This window comes from Carcharhinus amblyrhynchos, chromosome 5 (assembly GCF_965287045.1).
Source record: "Carcharhinus amblyrhynchos chromosome 5, sCarAmb.v2.hapA, whole genome shotgun sequence".
In the NCBI taxonomy this organism is placed as follows: Eukaryota; Metazoa; Chordata; class Chondrichthyes; order Carcharhiniformes; family Carcharhinidae; genus Carcharhinus; species Carcharhinus amblyrhynchos.
This window is the reverse complement of record NC_137328.1, coordinates 104,898,379-104,918,965: the sequence shown is the minus strand read 5'-3', so window position 1 is coordinate 104,918,965 and position 20,587 is coordinate 104,898,379. Positions and strand designations below refer to the sequence as shown.

The following is a 20,587-nucleotide window of genomic DNA, read 5'->3' as shown; positions in this document are numbered from 1 at the left end:
GGTGGCGTAAGTCATGTTGCAGTATAAGTATGTCTGCCACATCATGAGTAGCTTACCACAAACCATTGTATCCTGTTGTGCTCTGTTCACATTGCAGATAGATATTTATGCATTTGTTTTTTTATTACTGTGCATCTGCTCACATCAAAAGTTTCAGATGCATGAAAAATCAGGTCCAGAAAAGCTGTTGCAGAGCACGGTATAGGGAATGATGCAGAAGCTTGAAAAGAAAATGGAAGTTGCCTTAAGTAAAAGGTGACAGTATGTTGGAAAGAGCTTGAAGTTTGATGCAGATGTCTATCGGACTTTAGAAACAGATGAGGTACAACGGCAAATCAGCTAAATGTCACTTGGAGGTGGGTTGTACACCATAAAAGGTCACAAGGTAGTTTGATCAGTTGCACACTGTAAACCAGTGCTTTCATTTTTTTCCTCCTGTGCTCTGTGATGACATACCTAAAGTAAATTACACAATATTTTTGTGAAAATTAGGATTATCCTCAGCAGATGAAACTTCAGAGTGACTGGTATTTGTGCCATGGGACATTCTTACCATTTTTAAAAGGATTATATAAATAAATGGTGTAATTGCAGAACTTGAGACCATTAGGGTAGTTGCACAGAAGAATGCTAATTAGTTAAACCTTGTGAATATTTGATCTGCCTGACAATTTTTTATTAATGGATTAATGCAATATTTTTCTTTGGGTACTGCAATATTTTGCTGTTAGAATTCAAGGTTTGCACAGGTATGTGCCAAGATTCTAGTAATTTAGAATCTATGGAATAACAGCCTAACAAATTTACCATCTGATCAGTGAAGAGTTTGCCGCTTTACATAAGTTTGTTTAGTTTATGGACAAGATGAAAGGCAACAGTTGAAAGGACTAACCAGTGCAAAAAAAACCTAATCCTTATTTGACACACTCACGTTCCTCCTGCTACATTTCAAAATATTCCAGCACGGTGCTCCATGCAGCTGTGTATTCCCTGCTGCTCTCTACAACTGTGAGACTCTTGAGATCAGATAACTAACATGATAATTTTGAAGGCAGTAATTTCTGCATAAATTGACTAGTGCACTTGAAGGAAAGGTCTCCAGACTGGATTTGCAATTTTTAAATTCATGTCTTCCACCCACCCCATGATTAATTCAGATTGAAGGTAAATTGCGTCAACCATTGCTGAGTTGCTAGCACAGCCGTTTGAGTTGCAAGGTTCTGGGTTCAAGTCCCTTTCCAGGCCTTGAGTGCAAAAATTAAGGCTGATTCTCTAGTGCAGTACTGAGGGAGCAGATGAGACCTCGACCTGTTTGGGTGGATGTAAAAGATCCCATGGCCCTGTTTTGAAGAGGAGCAGGGGAATTATCCATGTGGATCTGGTCAGTATTTATTCCACAGTTAACATTGCAAAAAACCATACCATTCAATCATTCATACATTGTTGTTTATGGGCGTTTGCTGAGCACAAATTAGCTACTGCATCTCCTACATTACATCAGAAAATATTTCATTTGGCTCTAAAGTGCTTTGAAACTTCTGTTGATGGTGCAAAGCATTACGTAAATGCAAGTCACTTTTGTTTTAAATAACCACCTGCCTAGCTTTGCCTTATTCTGGCCCCTATCAACGACTGCTGAAATCCTCATTTTGATTTGATTTAGTATTATCAAAATATTGGGACACGGTGAAAAGTATTGTTTCTTGCATGCTTTACAGACAAAAACATACCCTTCATAGAGTACATAAGGGAGAAGAAGAGGAGAGGGTGAAGAGAAAGATCTGCTTAATATATAATAGATCCATTCAAAAGCCTGATGGCAGCAGGCAAGAAGCTGTTCTTGAGTCAGTTGATACGGTGACACAGTGGTTAGCACTGCTGCCTCTCGATGCCAGAGATCCAGTTCAATTCTTGGCTCGTCTGTGGTGTTTGCGTGCATTTCATCCGGGTGCTCTGGATTCCTCCCAAAGTCCAAAAATGTGCGAGTTAGGTTGCTTGGCCATGCTAAATTGCTCCTTGGTGTCAGGGGGATAGGGCTTGGGTGGGATTGTGGTTGGTGCAGACTCAATGGCCGAATGGCCTCCGTTTTTCACTGTAGGAGTCAATGTTCTCAGACTCTTATACCCTTCTCCCAATGGAAGAACGTGGAAGAGAGTATGTCAGAGGTGCGTGGAGTCCTTGATTATGCTGGCTGCTCTGCCGAGGCAGTGGGAAGACTAGACTGAGTCGATGGATGGGAGGCTGATTTGCATGATGGAACGGGCTACATTCACACCCTTTGTAGTTTCTTGTGCTCATGGTCAGAGCAGGAGCCATACCACGCTGTGATACTACCAGAAAGAATGCTTTCTATGGTGCATCTGTAAAAATTGGTGAGAGCCGTAGCAGAAATGCTGAATTTCTTCAGCCTTTGTTATTTCCTAGATTTAATTATTCTAGTGCTTCCCTGACTGGCGCCCCATCTCCTCTGTAAACTTGAACCCTCCAAAAACCTGTTGTGTGCTGTATCCTAACTCACAGTTAGCCCTGCTCATTCACCATCCCTCTACCTGCGTTGACTCTTGATCTAGAAATGCCTCAACCTTAAAACTCTCACTCGCTTTTCAAATCCTTCCGTGGCTTTGCTTTCCCTCTGCAACTCCAGCGTTCTCCTCTCAAGCAGCTTCAGTTTTAATTGCTTCACCATAATCAGCTGTACTTTCAGCTGCCTAGGCTCCAAGCTCTGGAATTCCCTCTTTAAACCACGCTACTCCTCTCTCCTACTTTTAAGGCATTCTGTTAAAACTTACCTCTTTGACCAAACTTTTGGTCATCTGTTCAAATGCTTCCTGTTGTTTGGAGCCAAATTTTGTTTATAATGTTCTGGTGATTGGATGTTCTGAGATCTTTAAAAGGGCTTTATAATTGCAAGCTGTTTTTATTGTTGTTACCAATACCTTTATTTAAAAGCTACCTTCCTGTGAGTAAATGTTATTCAGCCACTATCAGCTCCATTCTCATTGCAGTTGAAAGCAGCTTGGTCATTAACCAGGAATTAGACCAAAATCTATTCAGTTCCCACTTAAAAGAAGTGCAAAATAATTCATTTCAAGCCCATGTGCACTCTGCATGTTTGTGCTTTCAACTACTTTCTGCCACTCTTTAGCATTTGAATTTCCTCCACAGTAGAGTTACTTGGTCTGATGATCCCATGTAAGTGCACTCTGATGATGTGACTAATTGGAACACTGTTCTTTGCAACCCAGACAGGGTTTTGCCATTGTTCATTTCTTTCCTGATGCTTGGCCAAGTTCGAGCCGAGTTGGCTAAGTTGTCATCAATTACGTCTGCCGCTTTGTCTTCGGCAGCTGTTAATGTGAAACCTTGTGTTTTGGGACAGTCATTTAGGCTGCCTGCTGGCCAAATCCACCAATGCAGTCACTTGACGATATTCCAGTAATTCTTTTCTGATCTGACAAGAGCGTTTGTCGTGCTTCCAAAACCATGTTTGCCTCATCTTGTGTTTTTGTATTCAGTCAAATGTGCTGGTGGACTTTTTCTCATTGCTAGATCAGGGTTGAATGATTCAGATGTAATTATGCATTTTGTACTGAGGAATTCCAATGTTCTTCCTCCCCTGAAGGCACCAACTCCAGGGATATGAATACTTGCCCCAGATACTTTGTCTATCAACATTTTTGACCTCATTATCTCCTTTATTTTCAGTTGCCAGGATTACATTCAAAAAGATTTGTTTCTTCAATTATGGGACATGCTCTCCTTTGCATGCCTCCTCCATCACCACTACCTGCCTAACAATTCTTTATTCTCGTAGCATGTCCTTCTAGCACTTAACAGTTCCCAGTTATGGGGATGCTTTTCTAGTATTCTCCTTGCTCTTAGATGAGGCATTAGAAAGCTGACAGAAATAGGAACGGGCAGTACAGGAAATATCCAACTCTGTTAGTATTAGAAAATATAGGTGAACTTTGTTTCCTATCCTGCTTGCATTATCAGCAAGTTATTTCTAAGGCCCTCTTATAGTATAACTCAATCCCTCGATTAATGAAGGCCAGTACGCCATACGCCTTCTTGACCACATCCTCCACCTATGAGGCCGATTTAAGAGTCCTATAGACCCGGACCCCAAGGTCCTTCTGCTCCTCAGCACTGCTAAGACTCCTACCCTTGATATCGTGCTCCTTTATCCCATTGGTCCTGCCAAAATGGACCACTACACATCTATCTGCGCTAAACGGCTGCGGAATGGCTGGCCCAAAACGTTATAGCACAGAAGGAGGCCACTCGGCCCATTTTGTCCATGCTAGCCCGAGGACTCGGATGCCCTTTCTAATCCCACCTTCCTGCACTCGGCCCATAGCCCTGTAGCTTACAGCGCTTAAGGTACTTTTTAAGAGTTTGGGGTCTCTGCCTTCACCACCTACTTAGGCAGTGAATTCCAGACACCTTAATTTCATCTTGGTGCCATGTTGCTTCAACCTTTCACCTTGGAACACAACTTAAAATGTGATTGGAAGGAATCCTTTTCATTACTAGTTGTTTGTACAGTAAACCTTCCATTGTTTTGTCCATTGTCAGCCAGAAAAAAATGCCCTTTAGCAGAATTTTTTTTTTGTTTAGCGTTGCTTTGAATTTTGTTGCAAGTTGAAGTAACACATTGTTGAGTGACAGAATGGGTAGCCAATAATTGCATGAGGGCTGATTTCCATATAGGATTCTACTGTTTACCACTGATGCATGATATTGCTCTTGGGCCAGCCATTCCACAGCCGTTTATAATTAACACTGAAACTGATGACTGCTTCCTGAGTTACTTCTCACTACTGTTCCCACAGTGCTCTTTCCCCGATGAACTCTAAGATTAAAGGTTCTGGGAAACTTTGAGCAATTTCACAATCATTGCCTCTCTTCTGTTTAAGTGTTCCCAGCATTATTATGAAAACGTGCATTTAATAAATGTCACTTATTGTAATCTGATATATTATTTGTATAAACCGAGTGCTTGTGGTGAATGTTCAAACTTGCTCTAATTATAGGTGTGAGTGTGACACAGTGGAAACTTGTTCTTGAGTTAGCATTTCCTCTTAATGCCTCAATAGATTCATTTGCCTATTCATATTGCCTATCAGATTACTGTTGTGCAAAAGTAACAAATTTGCTGCCATTGCTACCTTTCAGAATACAAAATTGGGGCAGGCTAGACTACACGACCCATCGAGCCTGTTGTATCATTCCCTACCATCATGGCTGTTCTTGCCAACTCCACTTTCCTATCTCTTTTTCCTGTTTTCCTTGAGAGACCAAAGGTCTGTCAATCCAGTCTTGAATGTATTCACAACCCACTGGTTAGAGAATTTCAAAGATTCACAATCCTTTGAGTAATTCCTCCTCATTGTAGTCCCAAACAATCTATCCCTTATCCTGACATTGTGCCCCTGTATTCTACATTCCCAGACCAGCAGAAACAAGCTCTCAGCATCTGCCCCTTTTAGATTCTTGTATGCTTAAATGAGATTGCCCCTCACGCTTCTAAACTCAGAAATTATGCGCTCAATTTACACAAGGAGCAATGTTACCAAAAAATTCTAAGTGCCGAACCCACCCCCTGCCACCACCAGTCGCTGTCCTGGATATCACAATATTTCAGTATTTATGTACAAATGCAGCAGGATCTATTTATTCTTATACTTTTTAATCCCTTTGCAATAAAAGCTAACATGCAATTTGCCTTCCTAATGCTTGCTGGGGAGGTGTCAGCCTAGTGCTAGACTTCTAATCGTTCACTGGTGTCCTTGAGGGAAGGAAATCTGCCGACCTTACCTGGTCTGGCCTACATGTAACTCCAGAGCCACAACAATGTGGTTGACTCTCAACTGCCCTTGGGCAACTAGGGATGGGGAATAAATGCTGGCCAGTATGCGACGCCCATGTCTCACGAATGAATTTTTAAAAAACCTGCATGCTAACTCTGTTCCTTGTATGAGCATATCCAAGTTTCTTTGAACACCAACACTTAAAAGTTTCGAACTTTTTACGAAAATACTTTACTTTTCTCCTGACCAAAGTGAATAACTTCACACTTCCTTGCATTGTATTATTGGCGAGGCAGTGATGAGGTATTGTCACTAGATTAGTAACCAGGGTAATCCTCTTGGGGTCCAGATTTGGACCCCACCATGGCAGATAGTGAAATTTAAATTCAATAAATTATCGATTGTCATAAATAAAAATATTGAAAATTGAAACAAAAATTAATTATTGCATGTAAAACAATAGAAAACTAATATGACACCCGCATGCCCTTTGAAACACCTTGTTTTACTACTACGCAGAACTGATTAGCTTGGTGAGTATTGGAAAAATCTGAATCTTCGAAGAGCTAATGTATGAAAATTAACTTGTTCTTGCATCAATAGTTTAGTGGTATAGTGCAACAGGAAGTATGCGTTTGCTGCCTGGGGGCTTGGGGTGTTGACGCTTGAGAGTTTGACTAAGTGAATTTTCAATGCAGTTGTTTTAATTTATTTCAAGCTTTAACTTGTGGAAAATATTGCAACTGGAGCCTTGTTTGGTGCATGTTGTCTGATGAATAAAACATTTTAAATTTGCCTTGAGCAGTCTACCTCTTCACCAACCTTGAAATTAATTTAGGAAATTGTGCTCATGATGGGCCTGCACCCAAAGGTTGGCCTAGCTGTGCTCTCTCCAGTAGCTGGCTGGTCTGCTAAATGTTTGAAGCATTTTCTGTTATTTTTGAGTTCCAATGTTTGTTGATCAGGGATTGTTTCTGGCAACTATAGAAAATGGGACTGTTAAAAATAAAACACTATTTTTCATTTACCAAGCTTCAGGATCTTAAGGTATGATACCAAATAATTAAAGATCTTAGAATACTGTCTACTGCTGTGTATAGCAGGAGGCAAGTTGATTGAGAAGATAGATATTAGTATCTTAGTTTGGAGAATTTCCTAATTTGTCCTTGCCAAGTGCAAGAATCAATGTTTTCTATTCTACCACTTGACTGGACTCTTAAAGAAATCATGCTTGGTTGTATCGTTTTTCCAGTTATCTTTTAGTATCTGAGCCCTACATTTTGCATCAAATATGCCAACAACAATATGATTTTGTATACTCAAGTGTTGGGAGCATCTAAAAATGCATCCGAGGGTTCTGAAAGAAATGGCGGAGGTGATAGTGGATGCCTTGGTGGTTATTTTCCAGACGTCGCTGGATTCCAGGGAAGTGTCGGAAGATTGGAAAATGGCTAATGTTACGCCGTTGTTTAAGAAGGGTGCCAGGCAAAAGGCAGGGAATTATAGGTTAGTTTAACGTCTGTTGTAGGTAAAATGTTAGAATCCGTCATCAAGGAGGAAATAGCGAGGCATCTTGAGGGGAATTGCTTGATGGAGCAGACGCAGCACGGTTTCGTTAAAGGGAAGTAGTGTCTGACAAATTTACTGGAGTTCTATGAGGATGTGTCTAGGGTGGTGGATAGAGGAGAGCTGGTGGATGTGGTCTTTCTTGATTTTCAGAAGGCGTTTGACAAGGTACCTCAAGAGGTTGTAGCAGGAGGTCAGGGGAGTTGGGGGTAGGGTGTCAGCGTGGATAGAGGATTGGTTGTCAAATAGGAGGCAGAGAGTGGGGGTCAGTGGGTGCTATTCGGATTGGCGGATGGTGACTAGTGGGGTGCCCCAGGGGTCAGTGCTGGGGCCTCAGCTATTTACCATTAATATAGATGATCTGGAGGAGGGAACCGAGTGTATGGTGTCGAAATTTGCCGATGACACCAAGATTGGTGGAACGGCAAATTGTGCGGAGGGTGTGGAGAGTCTGCAGAAGGATCTAGATAGGCTGGGCGAATGGGCCAGGAACTGGCAAATGGAATTTAATGTTGGCAAGTGCGAGGTGGTCCACTTTGGTAGGAATAATGGTAGGAAGGATTATTACTTACGTGGAGAAAAACTGCAGCAGGTGACGGTGCAGAGGGACCTCGGGGTCCTTGTGCATGAGTCGCAAAAACCCAGCTTGCATGTGCAGCAGGTGGTCAGGAAGGCGAATGGGATGCTGGCCTTCATAGCGAGGGGGATTGAATATAAAAGTAGGGAGGTCTTGCTGCGGCTGTATAGGGCATTGGTGAGGCCGCAGCTGGAGTACTGTGTGCAGTTTTGGGCGCCGTACTTACGCAAGGATATTTTGGCCTTGGAGGGAGTGCAGAGGAGGTTTACTAGGCTGATGCCGGAGTTGAGGGGGTTGAGCTATGAGAAGAGGCTGAATAAACTAGGCTTGTACTCGTTAGAGTTTAGAAGAATGAGGGGAGATCTCATTGAGACATATAAGATGATGAATGGGATGAATAGGATAGAGGTGGAGAGACTCTTCCCGCTCAGAAAGGACAGTAGGACTAGGGGGCACAGCCTCAAGATAAAGGGGGGGGCGGTTCAGAACGGAGTTGAGGAAGAACTTCTTCACTCAAAGGGTGGTGAATCTCTGGAATTCTCTGCCCGTTGAAGTGGTGGAGGCTACCTCGCTAAATATTTTTAAGACGCGGATTGATGGGTTTTTGGTAAGAGAGGGGATTAAGGGTTATGGGGAGAGGGCGGGAAAGTGGAACTGAGCCACGACAGATCAGCCATGATCTTATTGAATGGCGGGGCAGGCTCGAGGGGCCAGATGGCCTACTCCTGCTCCTATTTCTTATGTTCTTATTATTATGTGCCCATTTCCTTACTTTTGTTGCCTTTTCCCCCCATTTACTTGCTGTCCTGAAGGTGGTGGATCCTGTTGAAGTGTAGCCTCGACGGTTATCAACACTTCACTTTGTCTTAACCAAATGTTACAATTTTGGCATGTCAGAGAAAGTCAAGAATGCCAAACACCATAGTGTTTACTTTAGATTTTTCACAGATGCTCTTGCTTTCCACAATGAGAAACTGGATTGAATTAGTAGCATTAGTTTGGGCAGTTCACTTTTATTCTGTGCCTACGGTGTGTAGCTACTGTGGTGATTGTGATTCCAAGTTAATATTGATAGATTCGTAGACTATAATGTGGGGTCTTGCTGTCTCAATGGCCCACCACATGCTGAATTTAGCAGCTTAAGTCATTAGAAAACCTGGTTTCCCTGTAGGAAACTGGATGTAGTAATTCATTGCTACATCTCTTTTTTTCAAATTCTGTGGAAAAGCATTTTCTCAGATTCCTGCAAAATGCCTTTTGTGACATAAAACACTCCTAACTTCAAAGCACTGGGCCCATAGGAAGGATGAAAGAGAATTAGTCCCAATTGTGTCCCATGCATGCTTGCAAGTCATAGTCAAGATGACAGAGACCAACAACTCTGAAAAGGGTAGAACAATTATTTCACCTTATTTATCCTGGTCAGCCCCTTCCTTGGTACCAAGTCAAATCACTAGAAGCCTGTTGGCATGTTAAAATATTGCGTGCACTTAATCAGGGCCAGGAAACTGTCAACTCTTGAAAATCAAAGGGAGGATGAGTTATTTTGTATTTGCAAAATAAAAATGCCTGCCATAATCTGCTATTTGTGTAGTTCCTAAAAATGCAAAGTCTTTGTGCAGTTGGTCAGAATTGGCTCTTTTTGGCTTTAGGGGCTTAAATGCCCCAATTGTTTGATTAAGAGCGTGGCAGAAGATCAAAGAACAACGATTGCAATGGTCTGTTCATGTTTCGATGGAAATAATTTCATGGTCCAACACAGAAGAACGTGGAACAAGGAGTCACAGAAAGGGATCCAAATGATTGAAGCAGTTAAGTTGGTTTGTGTGCAGATCACAACAAAGTTGTGTAACTTTATCTCATCATCATGGCTGAGCCAGTGGAATGGAATTTAGGATTAGAAGTAGAATTATAAGAGTCATTACACCACAGAAGGACCCATCAGGCAAAATGAATAACGAAGTGATTGCTGTGCGGGTGTTGATGACCTACAAGGCAAATTTTATGCTAGCCTTTGTTTAGCAAATTAATGCTGGAAATACAGAGCTTCCGTGTTAGTTTGACTAGTTTAATTAGTAACCAGCTGTTCAAGGTATGTGAAAATATTTTATATTTGAACAATGAATTTAATTATTCAGTTGGCACAGTAATTAGCACTACTGCCAGGACCACGGGTTTGATTCCCGGCTTGGGTCACTGTCTGTGTGGAGTCTGCGCGTAGAACACTACAGCATAAACAGGCCCTTTGGCCCACAAGCTGCGCTGATCATATCCCTACCTACCAGGCCTATCTATAACCCTCAATCCCATTAAATGCCATGTACTCATGCAGAAGTCATTTAAAAGACCCCAATGAGTTCGCCTCCACCACCACTGACGGCAGCCAATTCCACTCACCCACCACCCTGAGTGAAAAACTTACCCCTGACATCTCTTCTATACCTACTCCCCAGCACCTTAAACCTGTGTCCTGTAGTAGCAACTATTTCAGCCCTGGGAAATAGCCTCTGAGAATCCACTTATAAACCTCTAATCAGGTCACCTCTCATCCTTCGTCTCTCCAGGGAGAAAAGACTGAGCTCTCTCAACCTAACCTCATAAGGCATGCCGCCCAATCCAGGCAACATTCCTGTAAATCTCCTCTGCACCCTTTCAATAGCTTTCACATCCTTCTTGTACTGAGGCAACGAGAACTGCGCACAGTACTCCAAGTGGGGTCTGACAAGGGTCTTATAAAGTTGCAGCGTTATCTTCCGACTCCTAAACTCAATCCCTCGATTAATGAAGGCTAGCACACCATACGCCTTCTTGACCACATCCTCCACCTGCGAGGCCGATTTAAGAGTCCTTTGGACCCGGACCCCAAGGTCCTTCTGATCCTCTACACTGCTAAGAGCCCTACCCTTGATGTTATACTCCTTCATCCCATTGAACCTGCCAAAATGGACCACTACACATTTATCTGTGAAGTCCATCTGCCACTTCTGTGCCCAGTCTTGCATCCTATCTATATCTTGCTGCAACTTTTGACATCCCTCCAGACTATCCACAACATCACCAGCCTTTGTGACGTCGGTAAATTTACCAGCCATCCCTCCACTTCCTCATTTATGAAAATGACAAACAGCAAGGGTCCTAGAACAGATCCCTGGGGCACTCCACTGGTGACCGACCTCCATCAGAAAAAGACCCATCCACAACCACTCTCTGCCTTCTGCAAGCAAGCCAGTTCTGGATCCACAAGACAACAGCGCCTTGGATCCCATGCCCTCTCACCTGCTCAAGAAGTCTTGCATGGGCAACCTTATCGAACGCCTTGCTGAAGTCGATATAGACCACATCCGCCGCTCTTCCTTCGTCAATGTGTTCAGTCACATTTTCAAAGAACTCAACTCGGCTCGTAAGGCACGACCTGCCCTTCACAAAGCTGTGTTGACTACTTTTGATCATACTAAACTTCTCTAAATGTTCATAAATCCTGTCCCTCAGGATCCTCTCCATCAACTTACCAACCACTGAGGTCAAATTCATCGGTAATTTCCCGGGCTATCCCTGTTCCCTTTCTTGAAAATAAATAGGAACCACATCCGCAATCCTCCGGAACCTCTCCCTTCTCCATTGACGACGCAAAGATCATCACCGGAGGCTCTGCAATCTCTTCCCTCGCCTGCCACAGTAACCGGGGATACATCCCATCGGGTGCCGGCAACTTATCTATCTTGCTGCAATTTAAAAGTTCCAACACATCCTCTTTCTTAATATCCACATACTCAATTTTTTCAGTCCGCCGCAAACCTGCAGTACAACCTCCCAGATCATTTTCCACTGTGAATACCAAGGTATTCATTAAGCATCATCCCCCCCCCCCCCCGCCCCACACACACACAGCTCATCCTTTTACTCTTCACATCTTTGTAGAACGCCTTGGGGTTCTCCTTAATCTTACCCGCCAAGGCCTTCTCATGACCCCTCCTGGCTCTCCTAATTTCCTTTTTAAGCTCCTTCCTACAACCGGTATACTCCTCTAGATCCTTAACATCGCCTAGCGCTCTCAGCCTTCTGTACGCCTTTCTTTCCTTTATGACTAGGATCATTACAACCTTCATGCACCATGGTTCCCGTAACCTATCAAAACCTCCCTGTCTCATTGGAACGTTGTCATGCAGAGCTCCAGGCAAATGTTCCTTGAAAATCCGCCACCTTCCTTCAGTACTTTTTCCCCAAGAACAACACCTTCCAATTTACTCGTCTAATTTCCTGACTAATGGCTTCATATTTCCCCTTACTCCAGATAAACACCTTCTTAGCCTGCGTGATCCTATCTCTTTCCAATGCTATCTTGAAGGAGATAGAATTATGATCGCTATCCCCAAAATGCTCTCCCACCGAGAGATCTGACACCTGTCCCGGTTCATTAGCCAGTACCAGATCAAGTATAGTCTCTCCTCTCGTAGGTTTATCCACATACTGTGTCAGGAAACCCTCCTGAACACACCTAACAAACTCTTCCCCATCCAAACCCCTTACCCTAGGGAGATTCCAATCGATGTTTGGGAAATTAAAGTCTCTCATCACGACAACTGTTATTACTACACCTCTCCAGGATCTGTTTCCCTATCTGCACCTCAACATCTCTGTTACTATTGGGCAGCCTATAGAATACATCCAGCAAAGTTACTGACCCCTTCGTGTTCCGAACTTCCACCCACAGAGACTCTGTAGACAATCCTTCCATGGCAGCCACCTTCTCTACAGACCAATCTCCCATGTCTGTGTGGGTTTGCTCCAGTTTCCTCCTACAGTCCAAAAGACATGCAGGATAGGTGCATTGGCCTTGCTAAATTCTCCTTCGGTGTACCCAAGCAGGCACCAGAACCCGGGGACTGACAGAGCTGCATTATACATCTACTCTGTCCCCCTCCCTGGCATCAATGGCCATGCTAAATTCTCCCTCGGTGTGTCCAAACAGGTGCCGGAACGTAGTGCCTCAGGGATTTTCACACAACTTCATTGCTAATGCAAGTTACTTGTAACACTAATAAATAAACTTAATCCAAGATGTGACAATGTTGGGAGTTCTACAAATGGCCTTAGTGTTGCAGGAGGGAATTAACAAAGGTCCCATTATTTCTATAGATAATTGTAGGTACAGATCATGAAGGCGTTGCATAAATAATGACCAGTTTGCCTAAAACCTGACAGGGTGTGATGACATGTGCCTGAATAAAGAGGTCAACACTGAGGATGGGAGAAGGTGGGAAAATTTTGTTTGTGACACAACCAATTGAAATGTATTTACTAGTTGCTGCACAGAAGTTTGTGAGTTTTGAGAGTTTGAGCTGTACTTTGCCGCTGGTTGTACAAAGCAGTATTGTAAAGCAATAGAACAGCAATTTAACTAACAAGAAAACCTACAATTTACTGTAAAACAAATTACATTCTGGTGTTATGATCCTTGTAGAAATTGATACTATTGAAAGATGTTTGTTCCCATTGATCAATTTAAAGGAGTTGCATGACAAAATGTAAAGTTTTAAGACATTTACTGTAACATTAAAACTAAAAGCCATATTGACCAAACATTGCTTGTTGGACAACTGCTACTGAACTACAAGAAAAGTAACCTTTATTAAAGCTTTAACATTGACTAATAACATCGGCTGCAATAATTATACATTAGAACACAGTCCATAGAATGGCAGCCTTTATCAGAAACTGTCCTTAGCCACTCATCTTCCAATGGGGTTCTCTCTCTCTCTGTGTCTCTCTCTCTCTCTCTCTCACACACACACACACACACACACACACACACACACACACACACACACACACTGCAGTTTTTGGAAAAATTTCCAAAACGACTATTGGCAGTACAGCCCACTGCAGGGATTTCTCATTCCAATGGAATTCTTCCAGAGTCTTTCAACTGACATGGGATATGTTTCTTCAACCAGAGACCATCCTTCCACCCATTTTCTGCCTGGGAGTCTCAGCCTTCTGTGAGCCTTAATGCAGGGTCCCTGTTTCTGTGGCAACCAAGCTGCTTGAGGCTGGATTTGGAGCAGACCACATGACCCTTTTCAATCCTCCATTTTGCCTTGAATTAAAAGACAGCCCAAATCTTCAGAATCCTCACATTCAAAGCACAGGGTGGTGCAGCGGTTAGCACTGCTGCTTCACAATGTCAGGGACCCGAATTCAATTCCGGCTTTGGGTCACACTCTGTGCTGGAGTTTGTATGTTCTCCCTGTGTCTGCATGGGTTTCCTCTGGGTGATCCGGTTTCCTCCCACACTCCAAAGATGCGCGGGTTAGGTGGATTGGTCATGCTAAATTATCTGTTTGTGTTCGGGGGACTAGCTAGGGTAAATACCAGGGGTTAATGGGCAGCACAGTGGTTAGCACTGCTGTTTCGCAGCTCCAGGGTCCCAGGTTCGATTCCCGACTCGGGTCACTGTCTGTGTGGAGTTTGCACATTCTCGTGTCTGCGTGGGTTTCCTCTGGGTACTCCGGTTTCCTCCCACAGTCCAAAGATGTACAGGCTCGGTTGATTGGCTATGCTAAGAATTTGCCCCTTAATGTCTAGGGATGCGCAGGTTAGAGAGTTTAGTGGGTATGATATATCGGGATATGGAGGTAGAGCCTGGGTGGGATTGTGTTCTGTGCAGACTCAATGGGCCGAAGGGTCTCTTTCTGCACTGTAGGTTTCTATGATATAAAGGGATGGTTCCTGGGTGGGATTGTGGTCGGTTGAAAGTGACATTTTAACTAAGAATTAAGATCAGGCAATTATTCCATTCTTAAAAACGTTGCTGTCTCTCTTCAACTCAAATGCAATTCTACTGGGTGCTATGAATTAGCGTTATGCTGATGATGGGTGGCTCCACTGAAAAGCCTTTTAGCAATATCCATTGTTTTGCCAGCTTACTCCAGCATATGTGTGAAATAGTGCGTTTGTATTCATGAGCTTTTGTTGGCATGTTTTCAAAAGTGCCGTGTCAGTTATGTCAGTCTTAACCGGCGTGTGTGTGTGTGTTTTTTATTAGAACAGCAATTTTCCCTCTTCTGGCCTGTTTTGCATATATTCATCAATCTTGGCAAATGCTGTACTGAAATTTTCAGTCAGTGGTTTGAAAGAGCAGCTTGCGTTTTTTTTCTGGCTTTTCCTCTCCATGGTGAGACACAGTGGGAGTTGCAGCTTGATGCATACCAGTTTGCAAAATAATGACCCATTAGCCCACCATTCTGTAGTACAGTGGATTGAATTTTGATTTGATTTGTTATTGTGACATGTATTGAGATAGGGTGAAAAGTGTTGCTTTTGTGCACTACGCAGTCAAAACATACTGATCATAGAGTACATAGGAGAGGGTGCAGAATGTAGCATTGTAGTTACAGGTAGGGTGTAGAAAGAGATCAGCTTAATATGAGGTGTGTCTGTTCAAAAGTCTGATGGCAGCAGGAAAGAAGCTGTTCTTGAGTCTACTGGTACATGATTTCAGACTTTAGTATCTTTTCCCCGATGAAAGAAAGTGTAAGAGAGAATGTCCGGGGTGTGTGGGGTCCTTGAGAATGCTGACTGCTTTTCCGAGGCTGCAGGGCCACTTGCTAGTGATAGTGAAAATTGCAGGTACAATTTTCACTATTTTAAAATGGGTGTATGGATTGTACTTCGACAAAAGACTGTTCAGATTGCGTGACAAAAGTAAACTTCCTGCCTCGTTATGAAAGTTTTTTTAACAAATGGTAAAAGGCGACTGACTTTATTTCGGGGCCAAGAGTCTCATAGTTGTGTCTCTCCGACAGCTGGTTATTGATGGCTGATGTGGCAGCACACTCTGCAGGAAATGGAAATCTCATTTTTTACTCGATCTACGTCAGTAAGCTCTCGGAACCGGATTTGCCCACACCTCTCATGCTGCATGACGAGTGTTCAACATGTCATAAGATCTGAAGCACAAATTTAATTTCTGCTGTTTCAAAATCTTTCAATGTTTTAAAATTACCCTCTTTTGAAATGCAACATGTAATCAGTTTGCAATGTAAGGTGGGAGACTTAGTAGGAGAGGTTGGGTAAATGAAGAAAAACTCGCTTCTGCAGTTGTCTCTTGTACTTGGGCACTATATTGCATGATCAGCAGGGAAGCAATGCCACCAGGATTTTTTTTTTGAAAAAGCAAACTTAACATCTGCCTTCCTCAAGTCAAGGGCTCCACTCATACAGGGGGCCAAGTCCCATACTAATACACTCGTAAGTGTTAAAACAAGAACTGTTTATCTTTGTCAAAGCATGGTACGTTCGACTTTGCCTAATGATCATGTAATGCTTCTGAAACTCCGGTGCACACCCTGGTATCCTGTCCCACAGTTTTCCCAGGCTCGCATGAAAGTTTGGAAGAGTGCCACAGAATCCCTACAGTAGAGGAGGAGGTCATTTGGCCCATTGGGCCGACACTAACAATAGTCCCAAATCCTATCCCCGTAACCCCACTTATTAACCCTGCTAATTCCCCTGACGCTCGGGAGCAATTTTGCATGGTTAATCCACCTAACCTGTGGGAGGAAACCGGAGCACCCACAGGAAACCCACGCAGACACAGGGAGATCACGTAAACGCCACTCGGACAGTGACCCGGAGCTGAAATTGAACCTGGGTCCCTGGTGCTGTGAGGCAGCAGTGCTAACCACTGTGCAAACATACTGCTGTCCAGCAGTGGGAGTAACTCTTCCCATGATTTATCCACATCCTAGAGCTGTGACCAGATTTAGTTTTGCCTGGCCTTGAAGCAAGCCAGCCAATGCTTTTGCACCCATGTACTGGGTCACCAAAGGTGAAAATTGTAGGGCAAAATGAATCTGCAAGTTGAAGGAACAACCTTACCCAGGAAAGGGGTTTTAAAAAAAAAGGGAGGTTTGGATTCCTGGCATTGAGTACCAGTACAAACAAGCTGCTTTGACCTGGCCTCAAAATGGGTATCCACCAAAATGACCGATACCCAGTGCCACCATCCTGTGGAATCTTTGTAGCCCAGGTTCCCAGTCGAGCTGAGAAGAATCTCTCAATAGTTGATTCAGGTGAACTGCCCCTTTTTGCACTGAGATCTCACTTGAACCCTATTCTAGATTTGGTAAAGCTTGTGGGTAAATCATTTCACGTTAAGAGGCAGTGCTTTTTATTTTTCTCTTTCTCCCTTTCCTCTTTTCCAGCTCTGGATCAGATTTTGTTTTTATAGAATTTAAAATAAACATGCATATTTGTCGAGATGTATGTACTGACTTGACTTGTCAAGCTGATTTGTTCAACAAAGGCCCTGTTTGATATATTGCGCAAATCAACCTTTTACTAAATCATGAATACAGCTTTTTCCCAATAAGGTGATCTTGATCTTATTCCCAATCCCAAGTTCCAAATTATTTGATGCAACTGCCCTTTGGAACGACATAGTTGGCCAAAAAATAGTACTTTGGACTGAACATTAGGATTGCTTTCAGCAGGATTGACATAGATGCTCCAAGCATGCAGATTTTTAGTGCATGATGTCAGTGGAATGTGAAGTATTTTTCATTTATCCACCCTCTGCTTGAAGAACACTGGGTAAAATAAAAAACATTATTCTAATGCAGGCTGTGTACATATTTTTGCTGTGAACTGTCGTTGAGTGGCAGACCTGATCTAAATTGATGTTCTTGTAATAGGCTGTTGTCTTTTGCTAGTTGTTGAACAACCTTCATTAAATTAATTCAAGGATGACTTTTCTTGGAATTTGTTGCTCACATAATTATTTCTGAATACCAATTGGTACTGAACATGCAACTGGCGAACATTTAAACAAAAAGCAATTCAAAGTGACTTGTACTTTATGGGGAAATCTGCGCTGCCATTGATGTCGTTAGAGCTTCCAAGATTTTTGGCATGAAATGGAGCGTGCACAAATAATTTTTCTGCAGCTACAAAGCCTTATTGAATCTCTCCTTTGTTTGCAGTGCTTAATCATGACGACAAAGCGTAATTTGTTTGGAAGGCTGGTGCCATGTCGCTGTCTAAGGGGAGAAGAAGAAGCTGTCACTGTGTTGGACTATTCTCATTGCAGTTTGGAACAGGTGCCCAAGGAAATTTTCTCTTTCGACAAGACCTTGGAGGAACTTTATTTAGATGCTAACCAGATTGAAGAGCTTCCAAAGGTGAGATATTTATCTTCAGGAAAGCTTTAGTTGCTCTACATGATTTGCAGAATTGAACCCCTTGTCTGAAAGATTGACCTCCATTGCTGAAATGCAGAACACATCGAAAATGTCCCTGTACTTTGCTTTCCCCGGGTGTCATTCTTTTATTGTTTGTTTCCCGTACCAACTTAACTTGACGCCTGTGAAAATCTGATTACATAACAGGGCATATGAATCAATAAATCGTCCTGGAAAACAAAACTCAATCAAGTGGTGGTTTTCTGCTGCTTGACAAAGTCGTCAACTGTTTACGGGATTGTTGTGGCGCAGAGGGGGGCCATTTCGCCCATCGCGTCTGCACCAACTCTCCAAATGAACATAATACCTTAGAGGCATTCCCCTGCCCTTTTTCCCTCCCTTCCACATTGTGTCTATTGATACTGATGTTGAGCCAGATGTTTTCTGTCTCTAAATTTGGGATTATTATCACTTTACAAAATGGCGGTTGCTAACGGAACTCACTTGATCTCTGATGCAGTGGAATCTCAAATGTATGTGTTCTTTACAATTACATTGTTTCTATTGATAATAAGAACAGAAGGGTTTTTTTGCAGTTTAATTAGGGCATTGTGGTTAGCGCAGGCTTGGAGTGTTGGAGGGTCTGTTCTGGTGATGTACTTTTCTTTGTTTTTTGATATAACCTTTGCCTCAATTGAACCTGCCTTCACCACAATGCCAGACCATGCACTCCAGTCCTGAACCATTCGCCGTGTGAAAAAGTGTTTTTTCATGCATCACATTTTCTTCTTTTGCAAGTGACTTTAAATCCTTCTCATTCTTGATTCTTTTAGGAATGGGAACAGTTTCTCCCCATCTACTGTAGCCAACCCCTTTACAGTTTTGAACACCTCCATCAAATTTCCTCTTAGCCTTCTTTTCTCCAAGGAGAAGAGTCCCAAACTTTCCAATCCACCCTCATTCCTGAAGTTTCTCATGCCTGGAATCATTCTCGTAAGCTTTTTCTGCGCTCTGTCCAATGCATTCATACCCTTCCTGTAGAGACCAACAGTTTTCATTCTGTTACTTGTCCTTGGAAGGAACTGGGGAACCTCAACTCCTGTGAAAATACAATATTAATGTGGCTACTAACTCGATCCATGATTGTTAAATTTGTTGTATTATTCAAGCCTAAAACAAGATTCTAGTTGTGTTGTTTAGCCATTTGGGTATGTATGGGAAGGATCCTTAAGAGAGATGTGATAAAGATACCAGATATATTGAGATATCAGACATATTGATACAATTTGCAACAAGATAATATTTCCCAAGTCAGCTCAATTTATGTATCCTGTGGGAGCATAAACACTCTGCGAAGTAGGGACTTTGGGGCTCATTGATGAGTAGCCTGAAACACCTGAGAGTAAAACTGTGTAGCATTCATACAAAAAAACCTACAATTATGCTGGAATACAAATCCACATTCCCAAAGAACCTGGGTTCCATTCCAGTCTCTCTCGGAGCCTGGGTTTGTGTTCTGACAACTGTTAACATTGTTGGTTTATTCTATTAATTCTAGCTCACAAGGGATTGATGCAAGAAGTTACGTAGAATGTTAGACCCCAATCTTCCAGGGCACAGGGAACAAAGGTTCACCCTTTAGCATGGTTAAGACGCAGAACTTGAGAGAAAATGACTGGAGTTTGAAGTCTAAAATGTAATGACGTCATGTAAATGTGGAAAATAATTTTCTCATGAGGCAGTGGAAATGGAAACCAAAGAATCTTTAAAGTAAACTCAGCTTGCAGTTTAAAAGGACCAAGGATGAAATGAATCCTTAATTGTCCCTTAGTTTCTAGAATCACAAAATATTGCAGTTGCTCAAATGTAAAGGTTTCACTTGTGGGTTTATTGCTTCCTTTGATGTTTTAGCCATAGGTGAAAGAATACTGGTTGGTTACATATTTTAAGCTAAATGTTGACTTACTGATTATATTTTTATGGCATCTTGCTTTGATTTAACTCTTTTTTTTGCTTTTACCATACAGCAACTGTTCAATTGCCAGTCTCTACACAAGTTGAGCATGCCGGATAATGATCTAACTGTGTTGCCAGCATCCATCGCAAATCTCATCAATCTCAGGGAATTGGATGTCAGCAAGAACGGTAAGGAGTTTTTGTTGTATCCTTAAAGGGGCTTGAATATCATATGCTAGATATTTATTGTAATGCAACTCGCAAAACTATCAAAATAATCACTAACCTCAGGAATGGCACAATTTCTTCTGCATGATTTGGTTTGGATAAATATTTTCATTCCCTGATGCTTCAGTGGATGAGTGGAAATCAAATGTTGTGGGCACTGAAGCATTGCAGGCCCAAGATGTTGCCTGGTTGAGATGTTGTCTGACTAGCCTAGTGTTTTCACACACTGGTAGATTCCTTCTCCTCCTCCCGTCGACCTTGATGAA

General features: G+C 42.5%; 1 protein-coding gene across 2 annotated transcripts in view; it reads left to right on the top strand.

Annotated features, from left to right (window-relative positions):
- Positions 1-20,587, top strand: part of erbin (erbb2 interacting protein) — a 242,877-nt gene that overhangs the window by 79,436 nt on the left and 142,854 nt on the right. For both annotated transcript variants that reach the window (XM_080189380.1, XM_080189379.1), the window contains exons 2-3: positions 17,940-18,137; positions 20,165-20,282. In XM_080189380.1, coding sequence (XP_080045506.1) covers positions 17,949-18,137; positions 20,165-20,282 — 307 coding nt within the window. In that variant the 5' untranslated portion in view covers positions 17,940-17,948. The remainder of the gene's footprint in view (positions 1-17,939; positions 18,138-20,164; positions 20,283-20,587) is intronic.